Source organism: Eschscholzia californica, unplaced genomic scaffold (assembly GCF_041429995.1).
Source record: "Eschscholzia californica isolate CP2 unplaced genomic scaffold, dmEscCali1.0.p SCAF_1, whole genome shotgun sequence".
Taxonomy (NCBI): Eukaryota; Viridiplantae; Streptophyta; class Magnoliopsida; order Ranunculales; family Papaveraceae; genus Eschscholzia; species Eschscholzia californica.
The window spans coordinates 71,346,422-71,371,504 of NW_028238198.1; the positions used below are offsets into that span (position 1 = coordinate 71,346,422).

Here is a 25,083-nt window from a genome sequence, read left to right on the forward strand (position 1 = left end):
ATCTCCCATATATGGGAAGGAGGTACTGCAATGCAATCGGCTTTTGTGTTGAAGTTGATGAAGAGAACCTTGGGATTGGAGCCTAATGAAGCTAGAAATGAACTGAAGGATGGTTGTCTAAAAACGGTAAAACTTGCGTGGTTGGCTGAAAACTTTTCGAATTCGAAAAACAACATGTCACATAAGAAGAAGGAGTATTGTGCTGGAGCTTATTTACTATATGTTGTTGGATCATGCATATGCCCTGTAAAAGCGGGTGAATGTTTAATACCTCCAGTGCTTTGAAAATTTGAATGAGGTAAAGAGCTATTCTTCGGGGACTGCAATGTCTTGCAAACCTGATGCATCAGCTCTGTTCTGCGACTAAATTTAAAGTAAAATAGATGGGCGGATGTTTTACAATTCTCGAGGTACGTTACAAATACATGTTCAAATATTTTTTTATATTTATTTGTACAAAATATTTACTAATTTTAGGTTTGGATTTATGAACACTTTCCTGACCTCTACTCTGGATGGAATAAAAACACCAAATTTGAAGATGGTTGGCCATTGGCTAGAAAATGGGTACCTAGGCCGCCAACGAATAAAAGAAAAAGACTTCAAGATCTTAAAGTTTTGAGGGAGAGAATTGATGAGTTACAAAGTACAGATGTAAGTATTAATAACTTTATGTGCTTGATATACAAATCATTTTAAAAAGATAAAATTTTCATTTTATCTGCATTTACAGGTTATCTGGGATTCCTACGCACATAGTCAGAATCATTAACCAAACCATCCAGTCAGTTACTATAGTGGGATGGTGGTATGTTTCGAACTCACTGCTACCGTATATCCTCGGCGGATCCTACGTCAGCTTGGATATATTCAGTCGATTCCTGAACCACCTCAACCTCTCGATGTAGTGAAGTTAATAACAACAGACAAACACTTCACAGCTTACTACGGTTCCAGTGCTGCACATATGTGGAGTAATTGGCAAAACCACATCATGTCTGACCAATATTGTAATGATGTTACTGTTCCTGATCAAACCGAAGACGATTACATTGGTTGGTATCTCACGGCCTCCTACCCGAGGGTAGTTAACCCGATCCATCCAAGCAGAGAAGAAGAAACAGACGTTCTTGTTGAGCCACCAAAAGACACTAATAGCATCTTGCAAAGAATGGTAAAAACTACTCTCTTATCTTCTGTTTTTTCAGTTTTTTTCTTTTAACACATACTAATGTATATATATATTTCGGAAATCCTGCTTGAAAAAGTTTGCAGATGCTCTGCATATATGTGGGGGTGGTGAAAACATGGCTATATCTCCGAGCTTGAAAGAAAAAATGGTGAAGAAGACGAAGATGATAGCGGATGACATTGGAAGCGACGACCAACCCGAATGATCTTAAACTAAGTCCTTTTTTTGGTGTAGAACTTTGTTTCCTTTTTTTGGTGTGGAACATCAGTCCTTTTTTTATGTTTCCTATTGAACCCGAAGTGTTTTGGTTCAATGGCGGTATGTTTTTACTGATACTTATTCAAGTTTGAAATGAAAAACCTTTCGGATGTGTTGAGTCTTAAGTTTTCAATGGTGGTATGTTATGAGTTTGAAATTAAAAGTCAGATGAATGTTTCGTAACTAAGAAACACCTTCCTGTTTTGCCAATTTTCCGTGGGCGCGAAATGTTTCGTACCTACGAAACTGTGTTTGAAAGTCAGATGAGTGTTTCGTAACTAAGAAACACCTTCCTGTTTTGCCAATTTTCCGTGGGTGCGAAATGTTTCGTACCTACGAAACTGAGTTTGAAAATAAAAGTCAGATGAGTGTTTCGTTACTAAGAAACACCTTCCTGTTTTACCAATTTTTCGTGGGTGAAAATGTTTCGTACCTACGAAACTGAGTTTGAAAATAAAAGTCAGATGAGTGTTTCGTAACTAAGAAATACCTTCCTCTTTTGCCAATTTTCCGTTGGTGCGAAATATTTCGTTAGTACGAAATCTGCTGTTTTTTCGAGGTCCCAAGTTTTGACTTATTATTTGTTCTTCCGACATGTAATGAACATCGAATCAGTGTAAAATAAAAAATAATGCATAATTGACGTTAAGCTTAAATTGAGAGTAACTCATGTTACCATAATAGTTTTTACTACATAATAGTCTTCATTCTCAATAATGTGATTATACATCATTCGACGAATTTCCTTTCCAATCTCGTGACGTCCATTAGTAGTTGCTTTACCAACAACATGAAAACCACAATGCCCATCCACCGAGACATCTACTATGTTTTGGACGTACTTTTTCATGTGAGGGGGAATTGAACTCAACCACATTGTCTCTATCACCGGCGGATATATCACCGGAGCCGGTCTTTTCTTTGGTCCGAGTTCCTGTCGTTCAGTTTTTTGCGTCATGTTCTTCAACTTATCGTCGAGTTCCGCCTTTTGAATTTCTTTGATTTCTTTTTTTTTTCCTTTTGCATTTCGGCCGTTCTTTTTTTTTTGCCTTCTCTTTTTGTGCCTTTCTCACTCGTTTCTTCTGCAACGCCTTTTCTTTTTCTAATTTTTTTTCTTGTTTTTCCTTCTCTGTTTTTTGCTTTTCTAAAATCTAAAAGCTTGATGGTTCCCGTTTTGTAGTCCTATCCTTCTGACTTTGCTTCTTTGATCGGCGATCTTTCCCAACAATAAGATTTTCAGGCTCTCTCAGGTTTGTTGTTTTAGGAGCACCGATTAACCTTAGTTCGATTCTCATTTGCTCTCTCTCCGGTTGTGAGGCTTTTTGCCACATTTCTCTAGCTATCATTTGCTCAGGTAGGTCATCGTAGTTCATTTTTTCGACTTCTACCAAGACATCGTATGACATCTGTCTCCAATATCTATCAATAGTTTCATGAGGTATGAGTACATTACTACTATCTTACTCGAGCAACTCGTGTCTACATACATGGTAGCCCATGTGTGCGTCTAAGTATACAAAGACAAACATTTCCACTTTCATAAGGATCGACTCGTTGTATCTCAGTCAACATAATTGACATTGCCCAATGTGAGACTACATTCCTTAATTTGTCGAAAAGGCATGTTTGATGCTCATGCAATACAGTACTCAAACTTTTTTGTAAAGCAGCCGTGATGCCAATAAACTGATGTTCTAAACACTTATGAGCAGCTTCCCAACATGAAACAAAATTACCTGTCGAGTTATTTAAGAAACACTTCCACCTACCATGTTCTCCCTCAGCACTACTGGTTGTTGTGGTGCCGTAGTGTCTTATCTGATTAGTCCAATAATTAACAAATCTCTCTTTGTAGAGTGACAACCATGTATCTTGTACATAAGATACTAACTCCAAGGATTATTTTGTCCAGTTGTTTAAGAGATTATTGTACTGGGAATTGTATAATTCTTCAGTATCTGCCCAAACCAAACGCTGCCATTCATTGAAAAAATCATCAACCATCTTCTCTTTCTCAAGTTTCTTCTCACTTTCATCCATCTTCATATTCTTGACAATGTTCTTTAATTGTTTTTCAGCCTTCGATCAAACGCTCTTGTTTATATGCCACAAACAAAGGATATGTTGCCCATCTGGATACACGACCCCAATCGCATTTATCAACGCTTGTTCCCTATCAGTTACAAATACCGTTGGAGTATCTCCAACATTATATAAATCTCTAAGACACTCTAGAACCCAACTGTAATGTTCTGTAACCTCGCTAGCTATAAATGCATTTGCCACTGTGAAAGTCTTTCCAGTCGAAGTCGTAGAGACTACCTGGAGCAAAGGATACTTAAACCTATTGGTTTTGTAAGTGCAATCGATGATAACATACTGAGGGAAACACCACGCCAGTTGAACGCTCTTAGGATGTGCACAAAATAGATCTTTTATCTCTTCAGACATTTCGTGACATCTATATTTCGTTACATAGTGGTAGTCGGTGCACAACTTCAAAAACTATTGCATTGCTGACCTACCTTCACTTTCATCACACTTGAGCTTTCGTGCACATTGTAAATAGTCTTCTTAATGGACCAGTTAGGTTCACTATTTTGTTTGGCCTTTTGTTTTATGTGCAACAATATCTCTTTGGGACGTGATCCACTCTTAGTTAAACTCTTAACTAATTCAGATTCAACTTCATTCAACCGAGATGCATATCCATGTCCTGTGAGATCCTTCTCAAGTTGGTGGTTGTGATGTCCATTGATTACTTCAATAATCCACTTCTCGTGAAGTACGACACATTTCACTTTTATAGCAAAAGGACAATCACATTTAGAAGAACCCGTACGCCTCCTTAACTTGGAACTGTATTAGAAACCCAATTTTTTGGTTTGTGGCTACAGAATATACCACTTCGATTGCACTGAAGCAACGTGAACGGCCCTTTTCCTTCATTATTCACAGACTTACTCATTTTTTTCACAATGACAAATCCGGTTTCTTTACATGTCTTGCTACACCAATCTATTACTTCTTCCCTTGAATCAAAATACTGTAACATACAAGAAAATAAGTTATCTTCAACTTATATTCAATTCATTCACACAATAGTACTAATGAAAACGTATTCTTACCTTGTCTCTCAGAAATATATGTGATACGTCCAATCTCATAGAAAGAGTTTTACTTTCATGCATTGAAGATTCATTTGAGTCAAATTGAAGAGTCTGAAATAGAAATCAGAGTTTCAAATAATCTATATAATAAAATTAGTAAAACAGAACCTTTTCGAGTGAATATACAACAAGCCACATTTCGTACAAAAGATTCTTACGAAATGTTTCGCAACATCATTAAGTGCGAAATGTTTCGCATCTGCGAAATCTGTTCGTGGTGCAACTGTAAAAGAATGTAAATCGTTTTTTTTTCTTTTGAGTAAACCATGAAAATCGAGTTGAAGAACAATAAAATCAAAAACCACACATGAACTTTACCTCTTCAATATCATCAAGACCAGACCATTGTTTAGTATCTATGTCTTCTTCATTATCATTAGGTTTATTCTCCATGTGTTTTAGGGTTTACTGATTAGAAGAAAATCAAACTTCAGTGGAAGAACACAAGAAAACTTGGAAGTTGCCTTATTTTTTGATCCTAGAAAGATTTATTTTAATTTTATAAAAAAATAACTTCTAATTTTATTATAGTATCTTCTATAATTTTTTTAACTCCTAAAATTAGAAGCCCCTTAACAGAAAGAAACAAAAAAGTCAATTTTATTTGACTGATTTTAATGAAAGTCTTCATTCCCCGGAGAATTTTCTTTATTCCCCAAAGCCGCGGCCCAAAATATATCTAAGTATCGAATGCTCCTTTGATCTTAGCCCATAAGCTTGCTAAATGAAGCTCTATGTTCACGGCAGCCCAACCCACAAGTGATATGTCCCAACAATGCTTGATGTTTTGGGCCACTGTTTGGGCTAACATGTTGTTGTTCGGACCAATATGAGTTGTTGTGTTTTGGGACTTAAAAAGGAGTCGTGACAACTCCCTCTATGCATCAGACTGGCCTGAGTTCGTGTTGTTCAAGCCCAACACGGATTAGACCCAGTCTAAGTGCCCTCGGGCTGGCCAAATTCATGAGGCGCGAAGCAAAGGAAGCCCAGATTTTAGTCCTCAGTCTAACAAGTTAGGTTACTCAGAAGTAAAATAGACATAAAATCCTATGTGAGGCGGTTGACGAGTCAGTTGACCACGTGTTCTTACAGTGCCATGTAGGGGCGGAAATTTGGTATGAACCATCGGGTTTTCGTCCAAACCCGCCCCTAATGGAACGGGTCGCGGATGATATGAAGATAAAAAACATTTATCAGATTCAGAGCGGGTTTGAGATTAGGTAGTGGAACCCGCCCCGATTAAGTATGTTATCCATTATATATATATAACGTGATTCTAAAACTTTTTATCTCATATTATCAATTTAACTATTTTATATTATGTAATTAGTTGTAGTGATTGTAGTTGATGAAAGCAAACTCTTATAAAATTTTGTTTATAAAAATCTATTATTTTGATTAAAATAACTTAATTGAACTAAAAAGTAATAAATTTATGTTTAAAACACGACCCGCCCCGTTCATGTTAAAAGGGGCGGGGCGGGTCAGTAACGGTTAAGCAATTTTTAATCGAATATGGTAATTAATACCCACCCCGATTAACTATTGGGACGGGTACGATAAAACCCATTTACTAACGGGGCGGACTTGGGAAGGGGTAATCCGTCCCAAACCCGCCCCGTTGACATCTCTAGTGTCATTCATCTCCCTCTGTCGGTTGAATTAGGCAAAAGACAATTTCTTGAGTTTTTAACAAAGTGGCATATCTACTGTGGAACATCTGCAAAGGAAGGAATAAGAAGAGTTCAGACCGGAAACAGTGATCTTTACGAGTTCATCATGACTTTCGGACATAGGAACAATAGATACAAATGTCTTTAACACACTGACTACCGTTGTTGTCCGGGAACAAACAGGTTGGGCAGCGCCACAGAGGGATGAGTGAAGATTAATGTGGATGGGCATACAAGAGTTCTGAAGTTGCATATGTTGCGGTGGTTCGTGAGGATGCATGTGCTGCGGTGATTCGAGACACCAACGATTGATTCATGAAAGGAGCAGGTAAAGTGTTATCACCCCGATCACCAGGAGAAAGTGAAGGTCACATTTTCCTATTAAGGTTGAAAGTTACAATATTAATGTTACAGACACGACGTAACGTAAGCACTTTAAATCCCTAATCTTCCAAAGTTCAACCCTCATTAGTCATTAGTCTTCAACGAAGAATCGAGTCATCGATCTTCAACCAATCAACCCTAAATCCCTAATCTTTGTTGGTTTTGGTTTTTGGGTTCGTCTCGGTTCTGTTTGATGAAGTAGTTATCATCTCCAACTCTTAACGACAACAAATTGGTTGAAGATCCAACCCTCTCCAGTCTCAATGAATCGGTGTTTTGTTTCGGTTCGATCAAAGGTACGATCTAAATATATTCATTATTGTTTTCCGTGTTAAATAATTTTTTTTGTTCGAAAAAATATATTCATTCTTCTTTTGTTTCTAAGATCTAGAAATAATAATTAAGTAACTTTTTGTTTATAAGATCTGGAAATATTTTGTGTTCCAAGAAATATTTTTAACAAAAAAAAAATTTAATTTCACATAGTTTACTTTTCACTTTTTTTTTTTTTTGTTGAAGAGTTCACTTTTCACTCTCTAATAAAATAAAGGAAAGTTTTATAAGGGCTCCCAATTCTTGTTAAAAGGGTCCCTCTTGGAAATTCGACACAAGTCCAACGGATTTACAAAAATAAACTATTGGAGTAAATTTCGGTGGAATCTTACTGAATGGTCTCGTATGCAGTGGGCTCGTACCGAATGGTCTCGTATTCAGTAAAGCTCGTACCGAATGGTCTCTTGTGCATTCGGTGGTACTCCTACGGAAATCACAAGGAGACCCTTTTAACAACAATGGGAGCCCCTAAAAACTAAACAAAACCCTACAACTACTCAAATCTCTATTTCTACATTTCTAACGGTCTCTCTCGGCCTCTCTGGCGGAATCTCTCTGGCGGAATCTCTCTCTATCTTTTTTATCTCCGGCGACATCTCTATCTCTCAGTCCCTCTCTTTCAGTCTCGGACGAGATCTCTATCACTCAGTCCCTCCCTTTCAGTCTCTCGGTAAGATCTCTCTCTCTCTCTCTCTCTCTCTCTCTCTCTCTCTTTTTGTCTCTCCGGCGGGTTCTGTCGCTCTCTCTCTTACAACCATAAACCTTAGATTTCTTATATAATTTCCATGACTTTTCTCTGGTATAATATCTTACTTCTCTGGCTAAAGACAATCCAAAAAACATATAACCAGAAATCAGGTTACAATTGTGATAGTTGTGATATTTTAGGGTTAGGTTTATAATTCTGAAGCTTTCAATATTTGTGAGAGTATGGTATTTACTTAAATCTTAAATCTCTCATATGTTGTGATACTTGAGAGGAACAGTAATGGGTGGGAAGAGAAAGAATGATGAAGCAGAAGCAGTTGAAGAAGAAGAAGTAAACCCTAGTAACAAGAAGAGACAAATACTTCCATCTCTCATAAAAAATAAAGAAAAGAGATCTGCTATTCATGCTAAGATTAAGCATGAAAAGAAGCTCGAAAAACGTAAAAAGGCCAAAGCTCGTGAAGCTGCTGAAAAGAAAGCTATTGAGCTCGGTGAAGAGGTCCTGATTCAATTTCTTTTCTTCAACTATCTTTTTCCGCTTATCAATGTTATTGCATCTATATATATATATATATATATATATATATATATATATATATCAAATTAGAGATGTTTCAAATAAAAATTGCGTTTTGGATTTACTCATTATTGCAGCTACCTCCAAAGAAGATCCCTCGTACAATTGAGAACACAAGGGAGCTTGACGAAACTGTCTGTAAGCCTGATGATGACGAAGTTCGTGCTCTTACTCTTCTCTCTTTTCATCTGGGTTTTATATTTTATTATATTATCAAATTTCTTATAAATGATCGTGTACTCTAGTTTGTGCTAAAAATGAGGTGCTTTTATTTGTTTTCGTTGACGAGTACTTCTCTTAGGCCACCGACCAGCCTCTGGATATTTTGTATTTATATGTTAGAAACGTGGAAAAGATAATCGCCACATCTAGAACTTACGGATACAGTGACAAAATATTTGTCATTAACAAGTCATAGGTGAACTTGCCCTAGCTTCAATTAAAGCGTATCAGATTCCAAATTACTGTTACCATGAACTGTTGTCAAGTTTTACCTATTGTGCGACTACATGAGTTGGCAGTACTGTAACAACACGAAGGACCATCATACTTCTGGTGAGGTGGCTGTACAAATCTAGCGGGCCCAATACCAAAACCACGTTTTTCTTTTGTATATCTCTTGTTCGTTGTTTCTAAATGGTCTACTACTTATCTAGGATCGTGTTTCCCTAGATCGCAAATACAAATTTTATGGACCAGATAATCTTTCCATGTTTCACTGATGTTTTTTGGATAACTTGTGGAAATTGTCACTGGGAACTTCTTGTACAGTGTGACCTCATTAATCTTGCGGTTCTTACCTAGTCTCATGTTGTTGAATGCAAACCCTGGATAAGAATGTCTCTTTACTCTTTAGAAAGAGAAACACGTAATCTCTCTCTCTTTCACTCTTGATATTTTATACAGCTTCTTTTTCTAAATCATTTTACTGTTTGTTTTGCAGCTATTTGCGGGAAATGATGCAGATGAGTTTAGTGGAGTTTTGAAACGGGACTTGACACCAAAAATTTTGATTACTACTTGTCGTTTCAACTCTACTGTAGGTTTCTTTTGCTTATTTACTTGGTTTCGCGTCTCTTTAAGTTTCTCCATGCCTCAATCCAAATAAGTTAGGCTAATCATTTTTTTTTGTGAATGTGAGCTTATAAAATGGAGTTCTTGTCTCTTCTGTTGGTTTGTCTCTTACGCAATTAATTGCCTTGATTATTAATTGATTCTTTCATTTGCAGAGAGGACCTGCTTTTATTTCGGAGCTACTTACAGTAATTCCAAATGCTCACTATTATAAGAGAGGAACCTATGATATGAAAAAGGTGCTTCGATTTTTTTAAGTTGTTTCTCATACCGGCTATTTGATTTTTATAGTGGTTTTATATCAGCTCTTCACAATCTGAGAATTAAGTTATTTATATATATTTTTCTTTCCTTCTGCAGATTGTGGACTACGCTAATAACAAAGAGTTCACATCTATCATGGTCGTCCACACTAATCGCAGGGAGCCAAGTAAGTGGCATTCCTTATGGCAATTAAAGCCTTGGAGTGCGTGTGATTCTAATCAGATGTTTTATATCTCAACTCGCATTGCTTCTTTTGTAGATGCTCTACTCATTATTGGTTTACCCAATGGACCTACTGCACATTTTAAGCTCTCCAAGCTTGTCTTGCGTAAGGATATTAAGGTAATGTTCAAAATGTGTACATACTTGGTCTTTTTATTGACCATAAACGGTGCCACTCAGTGTGTAAATTAAGATTATAGGCTGAATATCTTTGGATTTGTGAATCTCTATACTAATACATTGTTCTTATAATTGGCAGAATCATGGCAACCCCACCACTCACTTGCCCGAGTTAATATTGAATAACTTTACAACACGTCTAGGACATCGTGTTGGAAGGTATCGATCTTTTTCTGTTTCATTTAAAATCTAACTGCGGTTCTTTTTCCTGACATTCTCCTCTGCTGGATATATTTTTATTTTTAGAATGATACAATCACTTTTCCCTCAAGATCCAAACTTCCGTGGAAGACGAGTCGTGACATTCCACAACCAGAGAGATTATATTTTCTTTCGCCACCATAGGTCTGTCTCTATTTAATCAACATTTTGCTTGGTATGTCTTAATGTTCTTGGACTCCATTAAGTTTCACACCGTTATAACTTTGGTTCTCTTTTATGAATTTAGGTACATTTTTGAAGAAAAAGAAGATAAGCTAGTCGATGCGAAGGGAAAGAAATCCAAGGACGCCAAAGAGGAGAAAACTCCCAAAGGGAAAACCATCGCTCGCCTTCAGGTTTTAAGTTTCGCCATCTTTTTTTATGAACCAGTTTCAGTATACTAGTAATGTCTAACATATCTTATGCATTCTCTCGACTGATATTTGCAGGAATGTGGTCCAAGGTTCGTGCTAAAGTTGATCAGTCTGCAACATGGTACCTTTGATACTAAAGGAGGTGAATATGAGTGGGTTCACAAGGTATCAAATTTTTTTTCTTTCGTCATTTGAGATATTTTATCACTGTTTTTCTACTTTGCTCTCCACGATTATGAAAAGCAATTGAAATTTTCGGATCATATCCTTACGTCACAATATCTTGTGATTTTTAGGCAGAGATGGATACTAGTCGGAGAAGATTTTTCTTGTGAGCTTGTTCTTGGATACTGGCAGAAGAGCTTCCTTAGCCATGTAACAGGCCTCTTGTTTTGCCGAAGTTTACTTATTTCCTTAAGATATTAGCAGTTTTTTAGACATCTTCTCTTGATGAAATACATCAACCTAGTTTGTATAGATTTTGATTTTAAAGATACAGACCCTATGTTGCTAATATATTTTTTAGATTTCGATTTTGAAAGAAGAAAAGTTGTACTACAGATTATTACGAGGAAGTGGCAGCCCTCTCTGCTACATGATGAGACAAATACAAGAATTATCCAAGGTTAATTCCGTTTTGGCCCCTAATTTGTGACTAACTGACCATAAGTATCCGTGGTTCCTTTTGAATTACAAAGGTTAAGTGTTTTTATTCTCACCAAAAGCAACTTTGTGGCATATTTCTGGTTAGTTTTTCCATTTACCATTGCCCTCACTCCATATCACCCTCTCATTCACCAAAAGTATAGAATCTTTTGATATCGATATGGTTAATACATTCCTATCGATCTTTTTAGCCAGGAGAAAATCAAGCTTAGCTTGTAAATTATTCGAGATATTAAGGGAAATGGGTGTTGATCCCGTGGGCGACATAATTCCATGATGGGGGGCGTGGATCATTCTGTCTGAGATGGCTGAAAATCTATGTCCAACTGATGTAACAACATACGAACGGGATTAATCCCGATATTTAAACATAATATACTCATCCAAGTTCATAAGGCTGGTCATGTTAAAGAAGCATATAAATTCTTGAAAATGATGCTGGATGCTGGCTGCTCTCCTAATCATGTTACAGACATGACCTCGAATTTCCTTGAGAAAAAGATCGATGGATTCAGATTTCAAAAGGCACCGATTAAACGGAACAAGGATGATGCAACTTAGTGTCAGTTTTGTTTGTTTGTTTGATTTTTTTTTTGATGAAAATCAGTTTTGTTTGTTTACCGCTTGCATTTTAAAGTTTTGGGCTATTTGCAGCATGGGAAATTTTATAAGGCCTCCCCAATTTTGTTAAAAGGCCTCCCCATGAACCATTTTACTTGCTAAATTATCACTGAGGGGAGACCTTTTAACAAAAATGAGGGGGCCCTATAAAATCTCCCTTGCAGCATTGGTCCCAGAAACCTGTAACCCAAAACAACCCTTTTCGATAGAATTCTTATATTCCACGTATTCAAATATAATGAATGGTTAGCTCAATGGCATCGAATTCTCACCCATCACGTGTAATGATATTTCTGGACACGAATAGCATATGTTTTGATGTGTATCCCTCATTTTCTATCAGTCGCTAGAGTTCAACTCTTGGTCCCATCACATTTAAAGCTTGTGCGTATTGACATTTCATCGTGTGGACCCTCATTACCATCTCCTAATAAACAGGACCTAATCCATGACTTGTGATTATATTTTGTAGGTCTACAAAATCCTACAGTATGTAGAATCGTATCAGAAAGATGCGATATGGCTCATCACTACACTGACAGTGACGCAGATGCACGTAAGGTGATAATTTATTTTCATCGTAAGATGCTATTTAAGCAAGTTTTCAACAAATGATATCAAAGTTTACTTTGTCATGTATATTTTGTTCTATTGTGTGGTGGGTTAGCCACAGAAATTACCGAGGGAACATTTGTGGTGTAGATTTTATATGGCTTCTAAAACCTACCAAGCATCGAAAACCACTAAAAACAAGTTGGGTTGAAGCTGTGTTTAGTATAATCAAGGTGAGCAAAATTCTACTGTTTTTTTGTATGCATCTAGAGAATCTTGCAGCATCTATGGGGCTTTGTATATAAATGTCTAATATTAGAAGTCTCCTGATTCCAGTACGAACTCTGTGATGCTTCTCTGACTGGAAATGGTGCATTTGGGTTCCTCAAGGCCGATACTCCTGGCGATTGTGTTACCTACTCAGGTTTCTGTGAAGCGCTACGACAGGTATTACGTGTGTGTGTATTAATACATATATAGTTAGTGAAAAAATAGAGCTAAAGTTGTTCGGTAACAATGCAGCTGGGTTTAAGTTGGCATCCTCATCAATTGAGTTCTGAAGAGATTGAGGACTTGTGGATCCAAGCAGATATCGACGGGAATGGTGTTGTTGATTATAGCGAATTTCAGGTAAATCGGATTTTTGTCAGTTTTAAACTTGTTTCTGCTTTGAAATAGTACCTCATCATACTTCACACTATTTAACTTCTATACTCTACCATCTTGATCCCATTGGAGAAAGTTTTTTAGCTATGTAACCTACACCATATTTTAATATTTTTTTCGGCTCTGGAACGATCCAATATTACCATCTCAGATACTTTTGTTCGTCACTAAGAATTGCTTTAGTGAGCCCAAAATCCTCTATGATGACCATCTCCTCTTTTGGCACTTTTCACTCAGTGTCCGATACCTCGTGCTGTTGAATGTTGATTCCCTTACCAGTGTAACGTCATTCTTAACAAGTCTGGGGTTGTCAACACTTGGTTGCCCAAGCGATTGATTGTGTTGACATAAACTCCAAAATCCTGGAAGTACAGTATAAATAATAAGTTTGTCGAGCTTTAGGCCTCTTCCATTCGTAGTTTAATTTCGGCGGTATCGGGCTTATCACATTTTGATGATGTATCAATGCCATGTAATGACTAAACGTAAATCGTAATCCATATTAAAAAAAACAAGTCTGGGGTTGAATCAAAATTCTCGATACTCTCTCCATGATATACTTTCTGTTGGGAAGATTGTGAAAGATAAACCCAGGCTTAGCTAGAGTGTTTACCTGCCGGACCACTCTTGGAGCTAAAAAATTGTGTTTCCGGAAAAAGAAAAAACAATTATACGTTATTGACGAGAGGCAATTGATTTTGCAGCAAAGGATATGGGATCCATCATACTCTAGATAGTTCCCTCAGAGTATATCTAGAAAATTCCTTTGGGTTGGCCAACAAGTATGGAACATGGAACCTTCAACTATGTACAAGGCAACCCGGTCCAAGCTTGTTGTTTGGGCTGCTGTTGGAGCTGTGTATGCTGCTGTCCCGGGCCTAAATGAGTTGTTGTTTGGTGCTCCAAATGTGGGTTGTGACAGTCAGGAGCGAAAGAGAGAGATCACTTGTTTTAGGGAGAGAAAGGATGGTTGCCGTCAATCTACTGGTAGAGAGAAGATTTGCTCGTCTGGAGGGAGAAAGAATGGCAATCGCGAGTAGAAAAATGTCTTACTCATAAGTTTGGGAGAGAGAAAAGCAGTCGCAACAATTTCGTTAGTCGGAATCGGATGATGTTTTTCAGTCGATTGACTCCTTTTTTATAATGTTAGAAAGCTCAGCTCGGTCTTCGAATGGAGCAATTCACCTGTTACGTCTCGATCAGTAACATGGACTAAAGAGACATTGGTAGTTATTGTTGGCTGGTTATCTGGTAAGATATGAAGGGATGCCTTGATGTCTAGGACGACGACATGACATATGCGTTACTGGATGAGACTGTCCGACGTTTTGTGTATATTTGTGTTCCCATGTTTGTTTTTACTGGAATAGCAAGCGGAGACGTTGGTAGATCAACTGGTATTCTGATATCCAGTGGCCATGTCTCTTGGACCTCGAAAGTCGTTTGGGTTAAACTCAACGATAGTTAATGGGCTCTGGTAATATACCTAAGTCCAATTGTCGTTAATTTGTAGGAGCGCTCTTGAGACCAGATTTCGGCCCAATATATATAGTCTTTAAGGCCAAAATTGTCTTTACTGATGACAGTTATGTAGTTTATTCAATTCATTTTATCTTCATATTATATCCTCGTATTACATTTTCAGGAAGTATACATATCATATAATATACCGACTCTTGAAATATAACCTACCATAATCACATCAATCATTATTAGTATTTGAAATTGGGCCCCTGGACAGAGGGAGGGCCAGTACGACCGCACCGATTGCATCCCTTCACCCATGTTCCTGTCCGTCGTTTAGGGATCAAAAATTCATTCCACCACATTGCCGAATATTTTGGATGTCGTGTGAGACCATTTTTCCTGTCCAAATAAAACAAGCCGAAACGCTTGGTATAACCTTGGCACCACTCGAAGTTGTCACAAAATGACCAAGCGAAATACCCTTTCACATTCACTCCATCCCTAGCCAAATAAAGTTTATTTAGTTATAAATTTGTACATCAAACTTGACTTTAGTAGATCACTCAATTATAAGAAGAAACATCATATGATAAATGCTACGTATATTTATGTATTTACACCGAGAAAAAATGTTGTCACAAAAAGCAATTTCGTGAAATGACTTCTCATAACTGCAATACCTTAATTGTTTGGATATATAACGAACTGCACTAGATAATTGAGAAATACTTACTCGATTGACCTAGCTACCGCGCCAAGATAGTCCTCATAAAAATATGCTCTTTTCATATCAATCCAATTAGGATTGAGAGCATATGGTTCATCTTCCTCATCCATACCTAAAAAGTTCACAAGGAATGAGGCTTTATGTTTAACAAGGAAAAAACACACACCATGATAAATCTATCTATAAGAAAAAGATTGGTTATGTTTGTACCATTCTCAATAATATATATTGGTGGGTTATTGTATGTATCTGATACATATCTGAGAAGCTTTTCCATGCCCCAAGGTACTATATACAACCACTCTGATGCAGCCTGACATTAAGATAACCAATATATAATTGAGAAAAAAATAATATTATGCAAGTTTTGTAGAGTAACGAAGACAATATACCTTGTCACCAATATCCTCGCCTTGTGAATTTTTAACTGGCAACAGAAAAAGGTAAAAATTGTCAACTTCGGATAAAGAAACAAGAAAAGGAGTAATTATATTGGTGGTGGATATTGGAAATAGTACCAAGTCTTTCTATTTGTTGTTCTCGAACAAAAAAATTAAGGTCAAAGCTTCTCTCGTCATGAGCGATATATCTTGACGTATAATGATTAATACCCACAAAGTCCACCGAGTTTCTTAGTAGCTTTTTTTCTTCATTAGAAAAGCTGGGAAGCCTATCACCAAGTTTCTCACGCATGACTTGAGGATAATCTCCGTAAAAGATTGGATCCAAAAACCTTCGTAACGAGTAAAGTAGTTAATCAAAATAGGAATATAGGCCGATTTCAAGAATGTGCATGTCTCATCACTAAGTGCTAGCATAAAAGATTTAATCCAAACGACCAAGAAGATCTAGACAGGATGTGGGCAAGCAACTATTTAGGTATTCGGAATTGGATAAAAGGGGAAGCTATAGAGAGTAGCACTTGGGAAATTGCTGAACAGTTTCAGCTAAACCAAAGTTGACGTCAAGTCCTCCCATAAGCACCTAATGAAATTACAAGACGCCGTCGGACAAAAGGGAAAATTTGGATTGAGAACTCGCCTTAAATAATCTAGAGGTAAAATGTTGTTGCCTAAATAGGAGAGTTGGTCCTGGGTTGGAGCAGGGCCGTGGCTGAGATTTTAGACGTCTGGTGCCAAACTTTAGTAAGGGCCCTTCACGTAACAATGTAAAGCAAATTTTAGTAAGAACCCTTCTCATATCCACAAAATTCTATGAAATTTACAAATTATATATGGTTTTACGTTATCTTTCGACCAAAATCCACAACCAATATTAACAAAAGAAACAAAAAGTTGACGTTTTTCTTAAAAGTTTGTAGGATATGAACGCATTAATTGCCAAAACCTGAGAAAGTCGTCAAATTTGTAAATATTATTTACTTTCTATTGTAAGAACTATTGAATTTGCAAGTAAAATCAACTACAAAAAAGTATTTGTGCAAACACAAAATTAAAGCTTGATATTTGTAGTTGTTGCTTGCTACTAAACTCAAATAGAAAAAACACCCAAAAATTGGCAACAAGTTAGTTTGGATCTCATGACCATAAGCGCACAATGCCAATGCAAAGCCACAGAGCCGCTCACTTCTCTCGTGGGAAAAACATTTTTAACCATTTCAAACTTGGTTTGCACGTGACAGTGGGCCCTCTGTGGTGGGGGGCCTGTGCGAGCGCACGACCCGCACCCCCACTACACGGCCCTGGGTTGGAGCCTGATGGGAACTAACCCATAATGTTAACTGAAGTTTTATTTTAATCTATCAGGAACTAATAGTATGGCCTAATTCGAGTTCACCTAAAAAAAAGTGTAACTGCAAGAGAAAATACCATCCAAGTTGAAAGTCGATATGCCTTTTTGCAGCATCTATATCCTCGGTTTTTGTCGAGAAGGGCTCTGCCCACTCGCAATTAGGTGATATGCCTATTTCACCACCTTGATCCTACAAATATAGCAATAAATTGTTTCAAATAATATTAAATAGCAATACAATATGATAATCTCAATTTGTTTTCGCTATCCATGCATCTTCAATCGACAATAGTCTGCTTTTTAATACCATATTATCTTATGAAACAAGAAAAGAATATTCATGCAATTTAAAGACAACATTATGTAAAATCAAAGGGAATACCTTAAATTTCTTTCTATAGACAGAAACAGCTGCTGCATGAGCTAAAAGGAGATGGTGCGCAGCTAAATAGGGTTCGATATGTGAATTTTTATTTCTTCCAGGAGCATGTGTTCCAGTTCCGTAACCATTAACAACAACTGGGAGAGGTTCGTTAAATGTAATCCATTGTGTCACTCTGTCTCCGAACCTCGCAAAGCATGTCTCAGCAAAGATTTCAAAATAACCCCTGAGGCCATGAATGTTTCCCAAACATCACAGAGATTGAAAAATGTGAGAATAGTCCCACATAAGAGAAGGGCTATCTAGCAACCAACAATATAAAGTAAAGGTCCTCTCCACTCATTGCCAATTGGTTTTGAGTTGGATGACCACAAACCTAATAAAATAAACTTGAAGTGAAGACCCAAAATCGGAATGTACGATTTTGCACCACTTTTTGGCCTTCTTCTGTATGGACACAATACCAAATTAAAACTTACACAATTTTAGAACATAACCAGCCTTGCATTGAAACTTGAAGATGGTCAGGGAGATCCCAATGGTATAGTGTTACATAAGGCTCCATTCCTACAGATAAAGATCCCAATTTATGTTTAGTAAAGTAGAAAATATTTTTAATCCACCTCTCATAATATTTTGACAATTCTGAAAAAAGAAATCGAACCTTTTTCCAAAATAACATTAATGAGATTATTGTAATAAGTAACTCCGTCTTCATTAACCTTTGTTCCCAAACCATCTGCAAACATTGACATAGATTATTGTTATTTTTTACCAAGACTTCCACATAGACAAGCAAAAAAAACTAAAATAGTAAAATATACATAAATAAGTATATATATATACCAGGAAAAATGCGAGACCATGATATAGAAAAACGATAAGCTTGAAATCCAAATTTAGAGATAAGGTCGACATCTTCCTGCAACGTAAGAAAATTCAAATGGAAAGTCAACAATTTTTCTAATGGTTAGCTTCATATGGATGTCTGAGTTGAGATATATAGACCAATAAGAGGGGTACCAAACGATCAGCCATTTAAGAATTATCAATGTGAAAGCATGCCTGTCTATATCTTCAGTTTTACTATGCAGACAAAACCGGCCACCGGATGGTAGGCCAGACAAAGGGTTATCCTATGATCTACTTTCTTAATTTTGTTTTTGACAATACAACAATGATAGAAGTACCACTTTCGTGACCCCTGGATGACCGCCTCCTAATAATAGAGGGAGCATTTTGGTCTTTTTCACTATGTGAAAAGACGAAAATACCTACTGTCTTGTTCGCCACGTAGACATAACAATCATCAAGAAGTACGTTTATCATTTTTGTTTACCGTATAAATATTCTTGAAGACAATTGTACCTTGTAGTGATTATATTGATTTGCAGCAACATCTCCATTACTTCCATCTTTTATCTTTCCTGGAAATCGTAGACAAAAAGTACACATTCACTCAAAAATAATATTTGGGTTAAATTTGTGACCAACTCGTCGTTTTGGCCGCAAGGGTAAAATTTTTGACGAAATTATTTTCGGGGGCCAAAATATAATTATTTCTGAAAAAGAGTAAAAACAAAAAAATATCACATCACACCTTTCTTTGTCATCCACTTCACCTTATCTCTCCGCCATCACACCACCTCCTCTCAACCTCACCCTTCTTCTCCGGCGAAAGGTTGCCGGCCGGAATATATTCCGGCCGGCCACCTTTAACAAAAAGTAAAATAAAAAGTGTCCCTTTCTTCTTCTTTCTCTCTCTTCTCTTCTTCTTCTTTCTCTCTCTTCTCTTCTTCTTAGCGAAAATGTTCTAGAAAGTAAGAAAGTAATACCCGGTATTCGTGCAAAAGAATCCCAAATACTATCACCTCTTCCACCTTCCTTAGTAGCACCTTCAACCTAGAGAAGAAACCACCAAATCCATTTGTTTATTCAACCAAACGATCACACGAGAGCAAATCTAACAACATAACAACTTTTTGAGAACAAAACCTCAGAGAAGAGAGGTGACTCAAATCCAAATAATGATTCCCCTTACCTGATAAGCTGAAGTACCAACACCGAAGACAAATCTACGAGGAAAATCATCTCGAGCCACATTCCTAGGAGCCATCACTAATTAATTAAAAGTTATCTTATTAACTATGTTACATGTGAAACTCCAAGAGTTTTCTTCACAATTTGAGATTGATAAGAAGGGAAGAGCTTTTATTGGATCTAAATTTCAGAGTACATACAGTTTCTTGTTTGGTTATGAGTTTTTAAGACTTCTTGAGTTTTAATAATTTTTTAAACAAGGTCTAAACTCTAAAGAAAGACCTAGCCAAGTCTAGAAAAATCAATTTATCAAAAAGTCATGCAGCTGAGAAAAAAAAGAGAAACTCAACTAAATTAGAGATATTGCTGAAATATTATTAATAAATTGTAGGTTTCCTAAACTTATACAATTTGTAAAGGGAAGTTTTATAGGGGCCTCCCACCCTTGTTAAAAGGGTTTCTCTTTGTAGATTCGGTACGATCCCACTGAATCTACAAGAGACCATTTGGTACGAGCCCATCGAATTCACAAGAGACACTTCAGTACGAGCCAACCGAAATTCACTCCAGTAGGTTATTTTTGTGAATTCGGTGAACTCGTACCGAATTGTGAATTCGGTGTACTAGTACCGAATTCACAAGAGGGGCCCTTCTAACAAAAATGGGGGACTGTATAAAACTTCTCATTTGTAAATATTAGAACGTAACTTTCAAATAAATAATGGTGCGTTTGGATGGAGGGCTCCTACCAAAAAATGGGATTTAGTAGGAATCATGATTGCTTGACCTGTTTGACTACAAATAATTCTAGGACTCTTGAATCCTGGACTTCTAAGTCCAAAATTTACAATGGACCAAAATCTCACCCTATCCCTAAGATTTGATAGGATTTTGGATTAATGAACTCAAATTTCAAACTTAAAATCACGAAAAATAACTTTTAAAAAATATTTTTTTCTATAAAATAATGGTTAAAATTTTTTTTTTCGTAATTCAATATTTCCCGAAAGGAAAATATTGACATTCACCCCACTATTATATCAATATTTGGACTTGACCCCTGTTATTTTTAAACTTTTGATTTACACCCCCACGTGGACGAAAAACGTAAAAACACTGTTATGTTGATCGTGTGCGAAACACACATGCGAATCTGGACGACTTTGCCATTTGTAATCGAACGGATCTCTGCATCTCATAGGATCCAAGGGTTGTAATTAAAACCTACTCCTAATATTTAATTAGTGTTGCATAAACTTTTCCCCCAATCTTTTCAAACTACCCAACCCTCTTCTTCCATGAATATGGTTTTCTCTGAACCTACTAACAGACTAAACCCTAGACGAAATGGAATTGATTTCTTTCGATTTCTATCAACCTTATCGATGCTGAGATGAGTTCCAGACCAAGACGATCCATCCACCATGATGAAAAAGTTCTTTTTGTGGTATTAGAATCTGTTTATGAATCTAGGTTTTCACAGAACTTCTAACAACTTATGCTCCATCAGGTTTACACTTGGGAGGAACTATTTAACTATTAGATCTAGTGTCAATCCTAATGCTTCTGAAGAACTCTATTAAATGTCTTTAATATCGGTACACTTTTCTTTTCACTAGATTTAGTTGGGTTTCTATATTTTTTTCCTTTCAAACTTTTGCTTTAGCTACACTGAGTATTTCTGGGGTTATTGATTAAAGATTATCATGTGGTATACTGTACCGGATTACAATATCAATCCTAGTACTTCTGATGGTTCCTAGAATGCACACGAACTTTCTTCTACCACTCTATCTTATTTCACTTTTACTAATTTTCAATCCGTTAGGATGCTTCACATTTAGCGTAATAACTAAGAGTTCGTCCTCTAAAAAAAATCGTTTTTTTCATGAAACCGTCTTCTTCTCCAAAACTGATTTTTTCTGAAACCCATTTTCCCCAAAATCGTTTTCCCAAGAAAATCGTTCATTTCTCGAGATTTTCCCTCTGATTTTTTTTTTCTAGAAAACCTTTTTTCCCCAATTTTTTTTTTCCCAAACTCGTCTTCCGAAAAACATTTTTAGTTTTATTTTTCCAAAAAATGATTTTCTCGGAAACCATTTTTCCCTGAAAACCAATTTTACGCGATTTTTTTAAAATACAGTTTCTGGAGGAAAAAAAACTGTTTCTTGGGGAATAACAGGTGAGGTGGAAGTGAGATGGAAAGAGATATTTTGTAATTAATTTTACTAGGGTATATCCCGTGCCCTAGGGCACGGACACTTGTATCAATCAAATGTTACGAAATTTATTGCTATATTTTATTGAGAGAGATTTTTATTAGTTATTATTTTTTTGTTTATTTTCTCTTAAATTAGTTATTATTTTATTGAGGGGGAGAGATTTTAATTTCTTTTTTTAACCCTTGAAATTTATTTTGTTTAACTTTTTTTCTTAAATTAGAATTTTTATTTCTAAGAAGGAAAGGATTATTGTTTTTTAAATAGGTAACTTTATTTCTACGAAGGACTATATTTTAAATTTTGAGAAGGGCTTCTAGACAATATCCTTTATTAAAAAAGGATGTTTGTCCCAGTCAGCGGTTTCCCCTCTGTTTTATTGTATAGATTTTGAAAAAATATTATAGGCAGGCCAGTTATGGCATTTACCTTAAAATATAGGGTCAAATTTGAATTTATGAAAATAGGGGCCAAAAAGGAAGCTGGTCACAAAGTAGGGGGCTAAAAAGAAAATAACTCTATTTTTTAAATAAGCGTTCATTTTTTAAGTAATATTAAATCCTAGAATTCTTATTTGTCACAAAAAAAACATTTGGACTCATGAATCCTTGGAATCATGAATCCACATATTCATCATTCCTTCATCCAAATAAATCGTTAATCTAGAACCTAAAAATTTCTCAAAAATTTAATATTATTAAATATGATATTTTTGTACTAACTTAAAATATTAAACTATTAAACACTGACTAATTCCAATTTGACACTCAATTGGAGACAATTGGAAAATTTAGCCCTTATATTTGTCCATCGTTTAAGGTTGGTCTTGACCATATTTCCATAACTCAAAGTTAACCGTCTGTTTATTTTTACTAATATTTTAGAAGATTTGCTCTCCCTCTCTCTCTCTCTCTCTATCCTTTCCCCTCTTTCTGACTCGTCCGAAGGGTTGCAAGAAGCATCATTAGAAGGGTCGTAGGAAGCGTCGTCAGAAAGGTCTTTGGTAGACGGTGTGCACCATTTTTCTCTCTATGCAAAGTGCAACACGATTTTTCAAAGTAATTGCACTTTCAGTAATACCTCAAACCCAAAAACCTAAACTGAAAATGTTGTTCATGAGAGTTTTTTTTACAAAATTTATAACGAGGAGACTCATCATGCCATGTGGAATTGCCTTTGACATTGGACCTGATCTGGACGGTTTAAAAATGAATTACCCAAAGTACACCTAAAATGGATGTAAGTTGATCTTTATATGGCCAACAAAAAAATTGACTCTCCATCAAGATCATAAAACACAGAAAGAATTAATTCCTCGAATGATTTCACTATTTGTGATCAATTATACGGTTTTGTCTGAAATGGTTATGATCAGTGTAGTGGCCAAAAATCGTATTAGGTCCACTTCGCCTAAGCACATCCTACTTGCATAAATATCACTTGGCCTCAGTCCACCTCCTACTGGTTTGACACTCTCCAACATGCAATCCGACCCACTAAAAGTCTAATGGCTTTAAAGCCTATGTGAAAGTCTATTTAGACGAATAATGACCCATGAAAGTAATAATACTCCAAGCACCCCTTGGTTGCCCTTAACTAAGCTTGTGAGATTACTAAATCAACCACAATTCCTAAGATCTGCCACGTATGTCACTCGAAGACCCTACTGTTAGGTTTTGTAATCATCACCTAGTGTTCTAAAAGGAATCTCATACGTCTAATACGTTTAACACTAGCTACCAGAGTGGTTTAGTAGGTGATATGGGCCTGAAGCAGGGGGTGACAAAGGTCTACTGCGACAACCAGAGTGCGATTCATTTGACCAAAAATCAAATGTATCACGAGAGAACTAAACACATTGATGTCAGATGTCACTTTATCAATGACGTGATAGAAGAAGAGAAGATTACGACTTTCAATTTTAAGCATTGCTTAGACTTGATTGGGATTTCCAGATGTTGCGTCCTGGCAGGGCTGAAGCGACGACGGCTAAGAGGCGCTGAGCTATGATGGTGGCATATTTAAGTCAAGAGGAGCATATTCAAGTCAAGGTGGAGAATTGTTGAAAGTGTCTTGAATATGGGTTGATATCAAACCCGATTTACGACCTGCCAACCCGCTTACAAGGCTTGTTCATGGACAAACCTTCCTCCGGCGAAGGGAAACCCCTTCGCCGGAGTGTTTAGAGAGATAGAGATGAGATTTTTTTTTTAAAGGTCGTCGGCCTGAAAATTTTCCGGCCAGCGACCTTCGTCAGAGAAGAGAGAGAGAGAGTGAGGTGAGTTGAAGAGAGGTGAGATGGAGAGAGAGAGAGGTGAGGTGGAGATAGATGTGAGGTGGAGATAGATGTGAGGTGGAGAGAGAGGTGAGGTGAAAATTCATGTTTTATAATTAGTAATTTTATTTTGAAAAAGTATTGATTAGAAGGGTAGTTATGACATTTTCATTAAAAAAGATGGTCATATATGAATTTATGAAAAATAGGGGGCCAAGAAGAAAGCTAGTCACAAAGTAGGGGGCCAAAAAGGAAATAACTCTTTAGAATATCGGGGTCCTCAAAAGTTAGGGTACGGTTTTCGTGGCTTTGGGCCTAGGTCGGCCCTGTATAAATCTGTTAAACATCCCCATTATTGGCAACAATAGAATCTAATGCAAAAAACATTCGCAACTTCCAAATAGAAGTAAAAATCCTCTTTCAAAGAAAGAGCATCACACCAAGGATCAAACTAAAACTTTTTGTAGCTCCACTTCTGTAATGAGTTTTGAGTTTTACCAACGGAATATGAAAGCAACTCCAAACACTTATGCTTTGACTAGATGTAACTAGAGTTGTGAACCAATCTGTGAGAAGAACTCCATATTTATCACTTAATAAGAGAGGAGATAAAGAGAATAGTCATTCAATTTTTACTCTTAAAACCTAGTGTGTTGGAGTCGAAGCCAATTTTGGATCGGTTCCAATCGCCAAACTCAGAAATAGAGCATGCCTTTGTAATCTTCTTGTTGAACTCCTAAGTTTAGAGGAAAGAGTCACTTGAATCCAATTCCGGATCAATAAGATATATAAGTATGAAGTTTGGACGAAATATGATTCGAGTTAGGGACCAACCGACAATAAATAAACGTTTCGTTTGGGGGATCGTTTGTGCAAAATTAGTGCGCCCTCATCGGGCGGCACACATTTTTGCTAGCCAATATTCTAACGGTTGCGCAAAGGTCTTGGTGGGACACTCGCTAAGCATTGGAGCTGCGAGGATCCAACAACCCGAGTTTCACCCGTATCGGGCATGGGGTGGGATATCACGTTCCCTCCATCTAACGACCATCAGTGCCTCCAGTTTGGCGCACTTCTGGTAGATCCAAGGGATCTCGTTTCCGCCG

The 25,083-nt window shown here is 36.8% G+C and overlaps 3 protein-coding genes across 4 annotated transcripts; 2 read left to right on the forward strand and 1 right to left on the reverse strand.

Annotated features, from left to right (window-relative positions):
• Positions 1-7,529: 7,529 nt before the first annotated feature.
• Positions 7,530-11,255, forward strand: LOC147568828 (uncharacterized). Of its 2 annotated transcripts, none has more exons than XM_086655220.1 (13): positions 7,530-7,610; positions 7,645-7,680; positions 7,997-8,217; positions 8,373-8,453; positions 9,239-9,334; positions 9,525-9,608; positions 9,730-9,799; positions 9,893-9,975; positions 10,115-10,194; positions 10,282-10,380; positions 10,484-10,592; positions 10,686-10,775; positions 10,907-11,255. In XM_086655220.1, the coding sequence occupies exons 3-13, from the start codon at positions 7,999-8,001 to the stop codon at positions 10,943-10,945; spliced, it is 1,050 nt and encodes a 349-aa protein (XP_086511346.1). In that variant the 5' UTR covers positions 7,530-7,610; positions 7,645-7,680; positions 7,997-7,998; the 3' UTR covers positions 10,946-11,255. The 2 variants fall into 2 exon arrangements, with proteins under 2 accessions (XP_086511346.1, XP_086511347.1); XM_086655221.1 differs by having other exon boundaries at positions 7,543-7,610; positions 7,989-8,217.
• Positions 11,256-11,781: 526 nt separating this feature from the next.
• Positions 11,782-14,506, forward strand: LOC147568829 (putative calcium-binding protein At1g02270). Its single transcript, XM_086661086.1, has 6 exons — positions 11,782-11,838; positions 12,370-12,458; positions 12,565-12,682; positions 12,786-12,896; positions 12,972-13,079; positions 13,820-14,506. The coding sequence occupies exons 1-6, from the start codon at positions 11,782-11,784 to the stop codon at positions 13,850-13,852; spliced, it is 516 nt and encodes a 171-aa protein (XP_086517212.1). The 3' UTR covers positions 13,853-14,506.
• A 203-nt stretch (positions 14,507-14,709) lies between these two features.
• Positions 14,710-19,881, reverse strand: LOC147568830 (beta-glucosidase 4-like). Its single transcript, XM_086655219.1, has 13 exons — positions 19,485-19,881; positions 19,279-19,345; positions 18,812-18,870; positions 18,290-18,365; positions 18,108-18,182; positions 17,923-18,010; positions 17,444-17,669; positions 17,139-17,251; positions 15,828-16,042; positions 15,702-15,736; positions 15,520-15,622; positions 15,316-15,421; positions 14,710-15,083 (listed from the first exon to the last, which is right to left on the reverse strand). The coding sequence occupies exons 1-13, from the start codon at positions 19,557-19,559 to the stop codon at positions 14,828-14,830; spliced, it is 1,494 nt and encodes a 497-aa protein (XP_086511345.1). The 5' UTR covers positions 19,560-19,881; the 3' UTR covers positions 14,710-14,827.
• Positions 19,882-25,083: the final 5,202 nt, after the last annotated feature.